The sequence below is a fragment of the Tyto alba genome, unplaced genomic scaffold (genome assembly GCF_018691265.1).
Source record: "Tyto alba isolate M040663 unplaced genomic scaffold, T.alba_DEE_v4.0 Super-Scaffold_19, whole genome shotgun sequence".
NCBI lineage: Eukaryota > Metazoa > Chordata > Aves > Strigiformes > Tytonidae > Tyto > Tyto alba.
In genome coordinates, this window is record NW_024881281.1 from 9,897,769 (window position 1) to 9,914,704 (window position 16,936).

The 16,936-nt window shown below is 39.4% G+C and overlaps 1 protein-coding gene across 8 annotated transcripts in view; it reads right to left on the minus strand.

The window, feature by feature from the left end:
- GTF2I (general transcription factor IIi) overlaps positions 1-16,936 on the minus strand; it is an 80,115-nt gene that overhangs the window by 16,876 nt on the left and 46,303 nt on the right. For all 8 annotated transcript variants that reach the window (XM_042791330.1, XM_042791334.1, XM_042791336.1 and 5 more), the window contains 8 exons: positions 13,588-13,653; positions 10,421-10,604; positions 8,567-8,625; positions 4,687-4,758; positions 3,770-3,953; positions 3,383-3,441; positions 1,139-1,210; positions 452-635 (listed from right to left, as the gene is read on the minus strand). In XM_042791330.1, the coding sequence (XP_042647264.1) occupies positions 452-635; positions 1,139-1,210; positions 3,383-3,441; positions 3,770-3,953; positions 4,687-4,758; positions 8,567-8,625; positions 10,421-10,604; positions 13,588-13,653 (880 nt within the window). The remainder of the gene's footprint in view (positions 1-451; positions 636-1,138; positions 1,211-3,382; positions 3,442-3,769; positions 3,954-4,686; positions 4,759-8,566; positions 8,626-10,420; positions 10,605-13,587; positions 13,654-16,936) is intronic.

Sequence of the window (16,936 nt, forward strand, 5' to 3'; positions counted from 1 at the left end):
AAATAATGCAGCAAAATGTTACAAATTTCTTGGGATTCAGTTGAATTCCAATTCACATAACATCAGCTCTCTGTAATAAATTTCCACTAGAAGCACGAGTGACTCTAATATAAGCACAAGAAGTTAGAAAACATAGAGCTACATTTTCTAGTCTGTATTTTTCTTCTGTGTTTATTTCAAGAAAAAAAAAAAGGAAAAAAAGGAAAAAAAGCTTCCCTGTACAAGGCCATTTTTCCCCCTAGACCCTTGATACATGAAACATGCAATTTATACTTCTATAGAAATTTCATAAGGAAGGTATATCCTTTTATGAGATAAAAAACATATGTGCAAAATGCTCTTTCTGTTTCATGAAAACAGATTTTAGGTAGTGTTTAAAGCCTAAAGTTGCTGAGAAGAAAAATCAAGTAACTTCAAATCAGGAATAAAAATAACTGAGTTAGAAACATACTTTTTGACAACAAATTTGATTTTGCCACTCCCACGGACAATTCTTTCAAGGCGCGGAATTCCAAACCATGTGGGACTCCGGAAGGGGATTCCTTCTGGCAAGCCTTCGACGTACAAGCAGTCAGGGTTTGATTCAAATACAGGATAGGGAACTTTCACTGCTTCTGAAAGCCCCAGAGCTTGGGCTGAAAATAAAGATTTGATGACAGTTTACACACTCAAATGGGTGGTATTTTATCTCAAGTGATTTTAAGAAACTTGGCTTACAGAAGCTCTGCTACTCAGAGATAATAAAAAAAACCCAGGAGAAATATTTAAATATATTTTCTATTATTTTCTGTAGAATAACTGCAAATGGGGACTTGGTCCATCTTGTTACAGATACCATCTAAACCTGCAGTGCCTAACATTTTCTTCTGAGAACTTTTTTCATCCAAAAGCTTTTTGTGCACATATCATCTTTTGTCACACAACTGGAAAAAACTACGGCCTAGGATATTGCTATAAAGCAATTGGTCAGTTATAGGGAAAAGTCTGCAAAAAGTAGGTAAGAGGAGTCAAAACTTCCATATCTGTCCTAGTACATTTCTGATGTTTAAATAAGTACGGTAGGATTTAAAACTCTCTTTACAGATGAGTTTTAAAATGCAGCAGCATTACAAAACAGTTCATTTAACATTTGACTTACCAAACTTGGTATTAAATATCTCTTCTACTTGCTTTCTTAGCTTTGTGATCCTGACATTCCAATCTTCTTTCACTGAAACCCAGAAATGGATATCTGTCAGAGTACTACCTAGATAGAGTCATGTTTGAACACATTTATTTCAACACAAGAACTTGTAAACTATCAACACAATCACATGTGAGTAGACAAGGATACACACTGAGTAATGATTATTAATGGCAGCTTAAATGATACACATAATTCTGTCTACATAATGGAAAATCTGTTTAAATGTAGTTACAAATTTCAAACATTGGCCCAAGTGGGAGAACTTGTTCTTTAGAGACTTTAGATGCAGGAAGGAATTATTCTAGTAGCTCTTACAAAGTCAGAACTGATTAATCATAGTGCATAAGAGTAACTGTTTTTTAAACCCTCACCTTCTGTTCCAGGGTGCTTTCCGAAATGTTTTGATTAATATAAAAAAAGAAAAAAAATTCAGTCCTGCTCTGTTCAGCTGTGGCTGCCCCCTTCCTGGAAGGGTTCAAGGCCAGGTTGGACGGGGCTGGGAGCCCCCTGGGCTGGGGGAAGGGGGCCCTGCCTGGGGCAGGGGGTGGCACTGGAGGGGCTTTAAGGTCCCTTCCAACCCAAACCAGTCTGTGATTCTGTAATTCATTACTTTTCATCATAACCCACAAATAACAATTAGCTGCTACTAGGCTAAAACCATTTAGAGTTGTGGAAAGCATGCATGAAGGAAGCTGTACAGAGATTTTCTGTTTCCAAATCATATTTTTGACTAATGAATTACCTGACCTTCTTTATTTATAGCTTCTTATATTTTCAAGGCAAGATGCATTAATATTTTTTGCATTCTGGCCTATTTATTTGATAGATTTCACAGGTATTTAACACCTGCATGTGTGTTTATATTTATTCACATGTAGTAGTCCTACTGGCAAAGGAATTAGACTGATTAACTTTACAAAGTTAAAATGTTGTTTACAGATTATCTATTGAGGGCACAGGATTACTACTTTGCAACAAAATAATATTTTACGTTAAAAAAGGTCTAATATTCTTTAGCAACATAAAATTTGCATCTGCAGTAAGGAGATCCTTGGCCTTTGCCTGGGAAAATGGTTTTCACTGGGGTCTAAGCCCAAGAGAACATTTGCTCTGTTTGACTATCTGACATCAAACCCTGGACCCTGGTAAGCTTTGTGGGCACTGGTAATACCAGATTCACCAGTAAGTTAGTGAAAAATACAGTGAAGTAACTAGTACAGAGAAAGAAATGTTATTCTTAACATTCAAACAGTCTGAATTTTATGAATCATGACCACTGGATGTCAGTTCTTTCAGAAAGAGGATGTTACTAGCTGTTTTTTTACTGCTAACATTGGCACTTTCATTATCAAATTGTCAGTTATATTATCAAATTTTATGTCAAACAGGGTTTTGGCAACAAAACAAAGAAAAAAAAATTTAAAAGTTGATGTTGCCTTTTCTTTCTGCTTCATATCGAACAGCCTCTTCTAGTGAGTTTCCTTCTTGCTGAATATGAGCCTTTTCTTAAAATCCAAACAAAATCCACAATACGTTGTGATGATGTAAGATGACTACTGATTACATGATTATTAAATCATAATCTTTCCCTTTTTTTTCCTGCAGCAAGCTCAACACAATTATTTCCTTAAGCTGTGATTTGTTTATCCAGTGAAATGTGTGTGGGGAAAAACTTAGGAAGCCCAGGATCTCTGTTTGCATTACTACTACAAGCAACTTCCTACTCCTAAAAAAACCTAGCAAGATCTGGATTACACACTTCTGTAGCAAGAAAGGGCAATACACTCCAATTCAGAGCATTCAGAAATAAAACCCAATCTGATTCTTCTCCTGTGTTAAAGGCATTTCATGCTTTCAAGAAGTCATTGCAATTCCTTACCAACGGAGGCCTGAAAAAAGCCCAACAGAGTCAGCTGTGAAATGCTAAGGGACTCCAGAGCTTTGGTTCATGCCAGGATAGTAACTCCCATTCTCCCAGGCTGTGAAGGTGATCCATTCTAGTTACTTGAAGACAGATGGACTGCACCACAATCCAGAAAGCCATACATGGTCATAATGATCTATTTATTCTTTTCAGAGCTCATGAAAAAGCACACTCATCACAGAAGGGTTACTTCTTGAAAAATGTCGCATTGATCCAAATGTGTTTCCCCACCAAACCCTTCCATTTCCACTTGGAGACAGCACCTGTCTTACCTGGGCCATTCACCCTGGGTTGAATAACTTCGGTTGAGGTGAGAGTTAGCAGCTCTGGCCTGCAACCAGAAAACAAATATTCTGCCCATTCTTCACATAAATTAAGTACTACTACTTATTATGCCATGAACTGAAAAGTTTGGATTTTTCTATTATGTATTTCACACTTGTGAACATGCTACAAAGATATTCTGGAAGACTTGTCCGGATTGCAAATACCCACTTTATAATGCAGAATATTTAATCTACCTATTTGATAACTAGAGACCGAATGCTTCATGACTTAATGAAACCAAGTGCTTGATGACACAAAGGGAGTTTGTTTGGCCTCTTTCTTAAAAAAAACCCCAAACTTGAATAAGTTTAGGTGTTAAAACAAACACTTACCTTTTGATCACAAATTTTATTTTGTTGCCTGCTTGAATTATTTTTTCGAGGCGAGGGATTCCGTACCAGGAGGGACTCCTAAAGGGGATGTTGTCTGGCAGCCCTTCAACACAGAGGTCAGTAGGATAGGCCTCAAATTTCTGGTATGGAACTAATTTAGGCTCAGTGCTCCCCAAGGCCTCAGCTGTTAGAACAAAATACATCCAGTAACTAGACAGTTCAGCCATCAACCTTTATTAGTAGCTAGCTAAGGTACCAATTTTTCAGGCTGTTGCAATCATGATCTTAGAACCCAAGACAATGCAGGATATCTAAACCCAACAAAGACCGAGTCTTTGCACACCAAAACCATAAAAAATTACCATATTGTATCATGGTGCTGCTGGGCAGTCACAACACTTGACTAAAGATTACTGGGTTCTTCACTGGGGCATTCTTCACAGTGGTTTTATCCAAAGTTTTTAATCTATTATAGAACATCATGCAACATTTTATTCTAGCTCGTATGAAGTTGGTGCTTTTTTTTTTTTAATATTGGAGAGAACATAAAAATTCACCCAGAAATGTTCTAATACTAATTTTAATGATACTGCAATGGATATAAATCAGTAAATGGTTGTTCTATTCACCATCAATGGAAAAAAAAAAAAAAACAAAAACAAAACAACACAAACCCAATAGGAAGGAATTGAGAGCAATTAGAACAGCTGTACATATAAGACTTATACATTTTTAACTATGAATTTACCTTGTTGTATTAGCAGTAAAGTAATACATTATTTTTCACTCAACTGCCAGGATTTAAAATATTTGAAAAAACTGATCGAAGGTCTCATTCATGTGGACATTCAAAGGAAATAAAGCAATCTTCAAGAAATATAAAACTATAAAAGAAAAAACAGTAATAGTGTACTCACCAAACTTTTTACAGAAGAGCTGATCTACCATCTTTCTCAGTTTGGTGATTCTGGCATACCACTCTTCTTTCACTGTATTTGAAAGTGACACAGAACAAAAACAACATTCACTGATTATTTTGGTTATATTTTCAGCTGTTCAGCTTATAGCATGCATAACCATCCTGAATTTTCAGGTAACCCAGAAAACACTGTGCAGAAGAAATACAGATTCAACCTGAAACTAGGAAAATTAATTCTAAAAAATGACAGAATATTTAAACTATACAAAAGCCCACTGAACCAGTGAATTTTCCTCTTGCTACAAAATACACACCGTGTATTGGCATGAAGAACTGCAATGCTTGCATTATCTGCCCCCAATCTATAGATTCCATTTGGATATAGGATTAGTTTTTTGCCAGTTTCATTTTCTAAAAAAAAATCTTGATATTCAGCGCAGAATTTGGTATGTGTATGGGATGAAAACTTGTTTTCAAGGAATTTTCACTAAGCACTGACAACCCCAAAGCAATCTTTTACAACGGGTGCATACAGTAGTTTGCTCCTTGCTGTATATTTGTATTCAACGTCCAGCATCCATTTCTCCCCCTGTTTGTGGACAATACTTTTTAAATGGTGATTCATAATTACACCAAATGACTCCAGGGATTTTGTTAGTCTTCTTGAGATGCCAAAGAGCTTAGTTTCAGCTGTCCAAAATGTCTCCTTGATATTCCCTACGACATGAGTTAAGTCATAATTTAGACACCGAACCCAACATGTGGCAGCTATGTAGATTAGCATATCCTGGTCAAACACGCAAGATTAAATACAGTTTTTCCATCATTTTATCACTGGAGCATCTTTGCTTATTGGCTGATACACACACAACTTTGGAGTTCACAGGACAAAGTTTCGCACCTGAAGACGGTCATGAGTCTGAGTTCTGCTCCTCCAGCAGCACAACAGCACAACGATGATGCTTAGTGATGCCATATTTAGTAGAAAGAATAGTACCAGCTTTTGGTTCTGTTTTGTCATGTGTGCTTGTCATTTGGGACTGTGACCCTGTGCCATTATGTAAGGCAAGCAGCCATCCTCTATATCCAAGTGGGTCACGTGTTCTTCCCCTTTCCCTTCACACTCAGGCCCTGTGAACCAAGTAGACAAACCAAAGAGATTTCTTCTTCGCCTCCCTGTTGGCCTCAAGGTTCCTGGGCGTGAGGCCGATTACTCCCTTCCTCAGCAGCCTTGCAGGTCCCAGGCAGCCGGCCAGCCCGGTGCCAGCGATGCCCCCAGCACGGAACAGGGAAGTGTAACAGCACACAGTCCATAAAATCAAGCAGTTACAAGTCCTAAGGGGGGGAACTTGGACCAGAGCTGCTGCTGGATGGTGAGACCTGTGACCCCCCCGGGGCCAGGGACACCCCCACCATCCTCTGCTTCCCCTGAGGATTGAGTGACTCGTCTTCTTTTATATAATTTTTAGACTAGACTATGATTGCTATATTGACATGTATATCTGCAAATGGTCTAGAAGACCAGAAAGTTCTGTATTACACTACTTATAAAGTGTGTGACATTGATTCTTCTTGTAGAATTCCTGTGCCATTCTAATAATAAATTCTATGCTATACCAATTACAATATCTTATTAAAAAATAAAGCTTTAATTGTAACTATGGTTTAGTTCTGTTGTCATTCTGCCAAGGATCCCTAAAAAAGCCCCTTATCTGTCTCCTCAGTGTCAGGTGACAGGGATGAAAGCATCATACAAATCATATCATACAAATCACTTTTTTTCCTTCTGAATAGATCTTTGTGACCAACAAGTGGAAGCTCATTGGTCTTGAACAAGACACCAGACAGCTGCCATGATGTGGCTTTAGTCAGCATGCACAAACAACAACTTCTGCTCCATAACTGCACTGCACCAGGTTGGGCTGTTTTCATAGGCACCTGCTCACAGTCTCCAGCCATTTCCTGAGCCAAACAATCACCGCCTGACTGGTTTGTTGTGGAGCCAGTATCAGTCTTCTCAGGGCTTCAGGGCTGAGGCCGTTTCATAAAATCTTCCTGACCAACCTATTTCCCACAGGGATGCAAATGCAAATCATCCTTCTTCTGCCAGTCAAAACACCACTTCTGTACTCATCCCATTCCTCTTCTCCTGCTGGGGACACAAGCTACCAGGGGCTATGGACAGAGCAGGACATTGACATGGAGCCACAAGGAGCTGGGAGCAGGGGCTGGCACTACATAGCTCACTCTCCTGAGATGGCAGCAGACACACAGAGCAGCAGAGGAGATGATGAGCTACTGGGAAAGAGGGAATCCAAACAGGGAGAAAAGAAAACTGAGGGAAAGGAGGCTCAGACAGCTGATGTCTTCTGAGCGGTGTTCCCTGAGAAACAACAACTTTCACAGACATTCTCTTGCCCAAAATAATGCAAAGGTCACACATGAATATGCCATCACTACAAGTTAGAGAAGACAAAAATAAAGTGACTGTTCATAACACCGTGCCGTAAAAATGGGTTACCGCTAGTTTTCTTAGCTACAGGGGTTTTATGGGTTATGTAATGTACCTGCTTTCTCTTCATAATCAGTACAGCCATCTTATATATGACAAAAACAGCAGAGAAAAGGCTAATTTAAAAACCCACATAAGAGTACAGTTAAGTTTAAGACTCAGTTATTAGCCTACCTACTATTTTTGTAGTCAAATTTGGTGCTCAAAGGAACAGGTTATTAAGACTCAAGATACTAGGTTAACTTATACTGAAGAAAAAGTTTAATTCCTACACACATGTTAAAGTGGCATCCTTATGACATAATTTCTTTGCTTAATTTAGATCCTTACTGTTCACTTTAAGTACAGTCTTTGATACACTTTTTACAACAGAAGACTATGAGTATATAATACAACATAATGGTGCTGCAGTAATGCAGATACTACCACTTATATGCTTGTGTCCCTGTCTGAACTAAGAATTTCTCTGGTATTAGTAAAAATTCACAGTTCAACCAGGCTGAGGTTGCCAGTTAGCATTCTGGGGTTGGGAGCAATTTGTTTGCTACTATTGGTTCAGACATACAAGCTTTCAACACTTGGCTTAATTGGACAATTAAAAAAATGCCCTGAAGCCCAAGAGACAGTAGAATACAACTGAAGAAAAAAACATGTCAAGGAAAGTAATTTACCAACTAGAGCCCATGCAAAGGCACAACACTTTCAAAACTTTATTTTTTTCCATACTAAACTTTTTTCTCCCAATTTGAAGGGAAATGAGTTCATGAGTGCAATTCTAACAAAAGTATGTTCTTGAAGTCTTGTTTTCACATGGTCATTTTTGCTACCTTTGGATAGGTGCTCAATGGAGACAAAACACATAAAGAGCATGAATCTGCTGAAAAGTATTCCTGATGGCAAAAGTGGTTAGAATGCATTGCCTTTGCACTATTATGTGAAAATGGAGCTCCAGCACCCGAGAAAGTCAGATTCTATAATAATAAGTCACTATAACCAGTATGTTAATTACTGCATTTCAGTCAATCTAAATTTGGCAAATACCATATATAAGCAATTATTCCATGATACAGACAGTTCCCTAGCCAGTAAACTATCAGCTGTGGAAACTACTGCCTTTTCTCTATATCTCAGACTAACACTTAGCTCATTGTTTTTCCTTCTGCCCAGCTGAATCAAATCAGTTGAGGGACTGTTAGTAACACTGGCTTGGATAGCCAGTGGAAAATTGCTGCCATTTTGTAGCTAAAGAAAATTCAAAACATGAGAAATTATTTGCAATGTGTTCCTAGTAAAAGTAAATGGTAGCCACCACTGAGACTGACAAATAGGAAATCATACTGTACTTGTACAACTCACATGTACCTACCTCCTGCAACTGGTTTGTCCAATGGTACATCTTCTCGTGCTGAATTTAAGAGCTCATGCCTAAAAGATTTAAGATACATGCTTCAACAGTGACATATACTTTGATAAACCAGAAGTTACAGCCTACAGTTACAGCCTCAAGTCACCACTGAAAGATCAAAAAAAATACAGGGAACACCACGATACCCAACATAAAATTTCAATTAACACAGAAGTATTTTAAGAGCTGGTTGGAACCCTAACGACAAAAACATTTTTTACACCTGATACCAATATCCACTTGAGCCATAATGTTTCATGGTAACACACAGATTACATTAAAATTATCTCTGAGGCCTAAGACACGCTTAATCAGAAACAAAAGATCCAAACCAAAAATTTAACCTTTAAAATTTAAAATCTCAAACAGACATTTCTGCTTCCCAAATACATATAGTTTTATCCATATTAGAAAAATTAAAAAAAAAAAAAAAATTCTGACATTTCTCAGAGCTGAACTAGTTTTTGAGCTGAACTGGTTACCACACATTAAAAAAAAAACCTGATGAACAGCATTTATTAATTGCTGTTAAGAACTATGACAAATTTGACAAGAGCAGGTGTCAGCATTGCATAAATATTAAAAACTATGCATAGTGTCTGAGTTTAAGTGAGACAAAAGGTAGATCTACAATTCTTCCTCTTTTCTGGCTATCTGCAAGTGTTAGGACGACAGAAACTGAACATAAACCTCTCAAATTTGAGAAACTAGCATCTGTGCTAAAGGCAGCATACACAGAGGCATGGGCTGTCACTACCACCAATTCTGAGCCTGACCACTGCAATCAGCAGATCCCTATCCACTCCCAAAACTGTTAGATTAGGCCCTACACCACTGAACAACAGTAAAACGTCAGCTGTTACTCACAGAAGCTTCATTTAAACTGTCGATGCCCATCTGTGGTGTGAAACATCACATCTGTCTGGAGTGAAGGACCAAACTATAAAGGGTAGATATCCGCCCACCACCAAAGCTGCGTATCAGTCCGCCGCAGCCGTAGCTGCAGTACTGTATCTCCAAGTGCTCTGCAGCTCTCAGATCCAGCACTTGGCATCCACAGATGCCGACATCTCTCCCTGTGTATCCTGAATTCAGGCTCTGTCCAGGCTCCCTTCCAATACCCCCTGCCTTTGCAGGAAGTAACGTCAGGGTTCTTCCAGGAAAGACACCAGGGCAGGGAAGGAGAGGAAGAGAAAGAAAGGAGCCCACAACATCTCATGTCCTCACTTTAAAGGCAGATGATAACCTGCCATGCTAGCTACGGCAGGCAGCCGAGCCCTCAAGCAGTTTCCATGTACATCTCAGGTCTCGCTTCATGTACACTATCTGATCTTCCTCCAGACACACATCCAGCTAAATCACAGGAACCAGTAGCTATTTTGGCCTCAAGCCTGCCCTGGGAGATGCTATATACAGATACAGCCATAGACACCTCGATACAGCACTCCAACAAGAAAAAAATAAAAGCGCAAGCTGAAATTTAGGCCAGGACTCTCAGCATAAAATAACCCCAAGTCAATGGCTTTCAACATGTATTACGGATGAAGAGGTTAACATAGCACAAAGAGATCTGGCCATGACAAGAAGTCCATAATATTGAAGAGATCTGTCCAGATCTCACCCACCACTGTGGTGTGCTGGTGATCTGAAAAACTGCATTTATCAGAGTGAACATTGACTAAAAATTACTCATCAGTACTGCAAAAGAATATGTGAATGGAAATCAGTTTGGAAGTTCTTAAAGATAAAATGAAGCAGACTGGAGCCAGCAGAAAACAATGAGCAATATAGGGACAAAAATGCAAAATGCCTTACTTCTTAATCACAAACCGGATCCGCTCCTTTGCTAGAAGTATCCTCTCAAGACGGGGAATGCCGTACGTGGATGGCCGCCTGAAGGGAATTCCTTCTGGCAGCCCTTCCACATATAAGTCTTCCACATGTGACTGAAAGAGTGGGTATGGGATAGACACTGGACCTTTTGCTTTGATAGCTTGAGCTTTGGGAAAAAAGGAGAATAAAAACATATGACTATCTTGTGGCTCTACTCAAATTATCTGTTTGATATCACTGAAAAAAATCAAAATTAGCAAGCAGCCAATAACCCCCTCAGCACATTTAAACATGCAAACATTCATATTTGTGGGGGGTTGATTTTGTTTTATAGCAAAATCACTCTAATTCAGTAAACAAGCTGCAGCCCTGCACACATACGCAGATTCTCCTTTCCCTTTACTCTGTAAACACTTAATAACAGAGACTGCACCTGTTAGAGTGAAGTTTCACAGTATTTTGGTTTTGTTTAATAGCACATTTTGAAAGATGAAATTATCTAGATAATTATAAACCAAGCGTGTTTCAGTTCATTACCTCTCATTATTATTATTTGTTACTACTATTGGGTTACAAGAGTCAATAATGCCTTGGAGGAGGAGCACACATCCCTTTTTTTGAGTGAATTCTTAAAACTTCAGTGTATTTTAGAAATCCAAGGAATCACTAATGAAATAAACAATACACTTCTAACACCTTCGAAAAAAGCATGGCTCTATTAGTGAAATATTTGAAGCAAATTAAAAGCAAGTAACAGATTTACCCACAGCTGGAAAATAACCTCAATGTATCTCTTTAGGTTATGAGGACCATTATCGTATCAATACACCCACCAGGCTGGCAAATACCGGAGAATGGCACGATGGTTTGCAAATACCAAGAGGGCTGATTTCTTTATACTCACAAGGGTATGTTAATTTTGTAGGCCATGCAACAAGAATTCCCTGCTACCATCTGACTGGTCTGCAAACAGTTTGGTACATTTTGTTGTTTTGCTATGGAAATTAGATGCAAAAACTGTTTCAGGAGAGAAAAGCCAAGCTAAGGCCAAATTAGAGTACAGTGATGTTGAGGCAGTGTTTCTGAAAACAAAACTACTCAGAGCACCTTTTCAATCCATTTAATGTGAAAGTGGCCCATGGTTCAGACATGGTATATACAAAATGCTCACATTAACTCACAAATTCTCAAAAGCAATAAAACAATTTAGGTTTTAAAGGCATTTGGGTAACATACTCTTTCAACCACTTGGAAGCAGAACTGTTCAACCTATGTTTATCAAAAAACAGGGAAGCTTTGAAAATACTGTATGTATCTTAGATATTCTGATCAGAACCAAATATTAAAATTTTAGAAAACTGTGAGAACAACTATGTTTCAACTGGCAAATATAAGATGGCCAAAACTGGAGACAGAGGATACATACCGAGAAGGACATGAACCTGAAGATGACTCTTCACAAATACAATAAAGCAACCCTATTGAAACTTGTATCAAAGGAGCTATAGATCACCATTAGAGCTGTTGTGTATCACATCAGTCCTTCATTAAAGTAGATTTTTATTGCAGTCATATACCTCTTGCAAGAAATTAAAAGAATTACTCTCAGCCCTGGAAGCTGTTGTGGAAAGTGGTGAAAGGCGTTAACAAATACAGCAGACAAGCCTCAGATGGAAATGAGCATTTGTGAACCACACTTATCCAACAAGAAAAAAGATCATCATTAAAATCTAGATCACTACACAGCATCAAGTAAAAACAGCTTCAGAGCAACAAAAATCCTGCTTGCTTAAGTAAGTAAGTAACAACAGGTAAGTTTTTACAAGTCTTTATTTCTCTTAAATCAGCAAATGTTTTAGCAATGACTCTTCAGATAGCCTAAGAACTCAACCAGCATCCAAGTCTGCAGTGAGATTTCTAGATTTGGCACCTTACACAGTTTTGCATAGAAATCCTATTGAATATTGGTTTCATTTTTATAAATTAGACTGTATTTGTGAGCCACTATCTTGTATTTACACTATAAAAAGTAATCCCATTTAGTTTCCATCTGAACACAAAAATAAATTCATTTTTAGACACATCAGTTATAATGGATGACAATGACTGATACTGCTAAAACACTTTGGAGCTCCGGAAGCCAACAAATCTGAAGAGCATTCTGGGAACTCTGGACATCCAAAACTCATTTCAGTAAGTAGGTAATTACATGCCCATACAGACAGAAATAATTGGAATCTGATATAGAATTGGTTTGTGAATCAATGAATGTCATCCACAGGGAAAAAGGGGATCATTTAATACCACCTAGCCTGCTAATAAGTCAGGAATAGCTCTGTATTCAACAGACTCCACAGATTTTTAGGCTGGCTATGTGCAAACACCGAAATCAAAATTAAAGCAATTCATGAAGAATCATGCTCCTTTCTAGAGCAATTAAATCAGATTCAGAACTCTTTTTACTTGGTGTGATTTGCTTTCAGTGGGCTGTTTAAATGTCAGATGATAGTCACACCCAAAACATGTAGAAACTCCAACATCACAAGGTCCATTCTGAAAGCACTTCCACTTTTCATGGCAGAAGAGCACCACCATTTGTTTTGAGATTTTTGATGAAGCTGTTTTAGTCTGTGTATGTGGACATAAAATATGTCTAGGTGCAACACCTCGAGACACATTCCAACATCTAACACATGTGCTTCTTTTTCTCTCCAAGAAACATTAACATAATTGCTGCTTCACCGCAAATCAATCATAATCAGAAAGGAACTATCAATCAATAGTAACCTCTCCCCAAAGCCATTTTAAAAGATTATTTCACTTCAGGATTCATTGTAACTACAGAAGAAAGGCCAGCTCTCTCAAATGTGGGTGGCCCCAGACATGAGCACACTGGAGCTTTAGAAAAATGAGCACAACTGAAAAACAAAATCAAGTTTTGCACTTGGGTGCTAAACACAGGCACTCAATTTTGAAATCACTCTGCTCATCAAAAAAGCTACTTTTTCCAGTTTTATGACTTACAATATTTAACCCTTTGGTGCTGTCAGTACTGCTGTGCTCCTGAGCCAACAAGATGCATGCCAAAGATGTGATTTATGATGTCAAAGGACTAGAGGCAATTGTTTGGAAAGGAGTGTAACACATACCATATTTTTTTTCAAACAGCTCTTCAACTTGCTTTCTCAAGTCTGTAATTCGTGCATTCCATTTCTCTGCAAATTAAAGAGGAGGACATGTCAAACTACAAATGAAACTGAGAATCTGTCTTAAAATCTATGTTACCACTAAATGAAATATGCAGTGTGCTTTTACTGTTCACTTGCACACAGGTGCCTTTGGAATATGGTATAGGCTATACCTTAAAATACATGGATACTCTCACAAGGAATAAGGATAGAATAAGATGTTTTAGATTACCTCCAAAACTTGTGCAGATGTTAAATGACGTTTAAAAAAAACAAAAACAAAAACAAAAACAAAAAACACCAGGCTAAAGTAACTTCCAAAATGGCTTCTCTTTGTCAGCTCGGCTAGCAGCTCTCACTACCATCAGGGGTAAAGTCAGTTTGCAGCCACTCTTAATAGTTATCTAAATCTGGGTGCTGAAAAGCCTCCTTAGTGATAAAGCTATGGCAAGTACATGAAATTGTTTTGGCACATATCTGTAAAAGTCTCTAGGCCAGGAGGCATCATGCCGTCCTCTACCTTAATCCAGTATTTCTCCAAGTCCTGATGTTGCAAAACATCCCCATAAATCCTATTTCTGAAAGAAGATACAGGCTGCAAGACAGAAGTTATCCACATCCAATCATGTGTTCCATGAAGAGCTGGATTAAATGGCAGGATTTTAACATCTCATTTTCTGCCTGTCACAGACAGCATGAGTTTTTCACAGCTTTTTTTGTACTATCTCAATGCTTTTAGGAAAATGTCAGAACTCTATTGTAGATGGTACCAAATGCTGGCTGTCCTTTTGAGTTAATAAGCAAGTGTACTTACAGCTTATTTCTCATACCAAAGACTTGAATCTAACAACTACAAAGGTCAAAAAATCAGGCCATTCAAGCTATTACAGTTCCAGTTGCCAAAAAATTATTGTATCAGACAACACAGAGGATTGAATTTTGAGTCTGTATTGAAAGGTGTTTAAATATTCATTCCCTGACCAATGGACACAACTTTGGTGGCCATGTTTAAGCTTTTTTTTTTTTTTTAATGTCATTTCATGCATATCAATAGAACAACATGCTTCAGATGCAGGAAAGAATAAGAACTTGCTTAGAGAGGGAAGGGTGTTTTGGCATGCTGCCTTGAGTCCACACATAAACTTTTCATTTTTGGTTATCTGGCACATCACCTACATCAATGAACCTGTCTACATGTTTAAATAACCTCCTTGTGGATAAATCTATATAATTGCTTCTGTCACCCTTTTTACTGTTATCCCGTAGTGCACAGCTTTTTGGTTGATAAACATGTCTTGAGTTCAATGTTTTGTATTCCTGCGTCACTTCAACCATGTATTATTTCCCCCTTTAACTGCAGATGTACAGCCACATGAAGCTCGCTCTGATTCTAGCACAACCAACTGCATTTTTTTGCTGACTTACAGAACAATGGATTAACAGCAACTTTTCCAGTAAGTCAGGAAAATACGAGTCAGAATTTACTGGCCTAAAGGTGAAACCTTGCTTCTCAACAGAGCTAGTGAACACACATGGTCAGTCCTGGCACAACGGTTTTGAAAGGCACCTGTGTGACTCCAGATTGCAACCCAGAGGAAAGCGCCACATAGTTGAGGTCCCTTCAGTTCATCAAGCTCTGAAGCAGAGTCGGCAAACAACCTCCTCAAACTCAGCCTGGTTTTTGTCAGAGGAAGAGCAGCCAGAAAGAACGTCAGACCACATTACAAAGCAACCAAATAAAAATATGTAAATTATACTGTTCTGAATATTGGTTGGTGCTGCAATTTTAGGAGAAGCTGCTCCCACCCAGCCTGGTCTCCCTCTGCTTGTTAGCACGCTCACAATAGTGTTCCTACATGAGCAATTAAGTCAAGGTTTAATTTTTCTCAGTTAGCAAACCAACCACTGGCCAAATATTCCATGTGGATCTTTTCAAGCAACTGCTTCTGTGCCCCTCTTCCTCCAGTGGAAGCACTACAGGGATTAATAATCAAATCCACCACAAAACAGGCATGTTTATTTGAAATAGTTTGTACGCAGAGAATAGACAATTGAAAAAAAAAAAAACAAACCAAACCTAAACTGGCTCACAATTTGATCAGCACACCATTTTTTTTTTTTAGCTACTTTTGTATTTGATGAGTAAATCGCCAGGTTAGGCTATAGAGATATTTCAAAATTCAGAGGAGTTATCAAGTAATTGGCATGATTTTTAATCATATTGTCAGCATTATAAAACCCTTGGATTCATACCGATTACCAGAAAAGCACTATTTTGTCACACACTTTGCGCTCATGTAGCAAAGTGGAAGACCTATCACAAAGTGTCGTGGTTTGAGCCTGGTCGGCAGCCAACCACCATGCAGCCACTCACTCCCCCTTCTCTTCCAGCAATAAGAAGGGACAGAGAGCCAGGCTTGGGGTTCGACATAGGACTGAGATGGGGAAGAATCCCCCTTTATGGGCACGAGCAAAAGCCAGACTTGTTAGGGGAAGAAAAAAAAGAACATACATTTATTACAGACACTAACAACACTTAACAGAGTAGGACAGTGAGAAGCATTGCCACATCTTGAGAACACCTTCCCCCCACCCCTCCCTTCTTCCCAGGCTCATTCTGCTCCCGATATCTCTACCTCCTCCCCCAGTGGCGCAGGGGCAGGGAATGGGGGGTGCAGTCAGCGCTGCCGCTTCTGCCAACTTCTGTGGGGGGATGTCCTGGGTTGAGTGAGTGGAGGAGTTTTTTGGTGGCAGGGGAGGGGGCTATCGGGGCAGCCCCCTGTGAGAAGCTTCTCGAAGCTCCCCCAGCTCCAAGTCAGCTCCACTTCTGTTTGGGAAATTGAGCCAATCAGCTGCGCCTCTGCGATAACGAATTTAAGAAGGGACGTGGTGACGGGCAGTCGGACTTGTGAGGAGGAGTCGCTGCAGCTGCATGAACACCAAGGTCTGTGGAGGAACGGAGGAAGAAAGGAAGGGGGAGGTGTGCTGGAGCAGAGACCCCCCTGTATCCTGTGGGGAGACAGCAGGGCGGCCCCCCCTGCCACCCATGGAGATCTACGGTGGAGCAGACATTGATTTATGGCCTGTTGCTCCTGCTCAAATGATCAAGGTTCTGTGCCCGAAGAAGGCCGGGGTCTCATGGGAAAAGGCAGCCCCGCTGCTGTAATTCAGTGCTGGGAGGATTGCAGCATGCGGGGGAGTCCCACGCCGGAGCAGCTCGGGAAGGGCTGCAGCCGTGGGAGAGAATCCAGTCGGAGAAAGTTGGTGACCCGTGACAGAGCAGAGTGGGGAACGCTGCGGCCCATGGGAG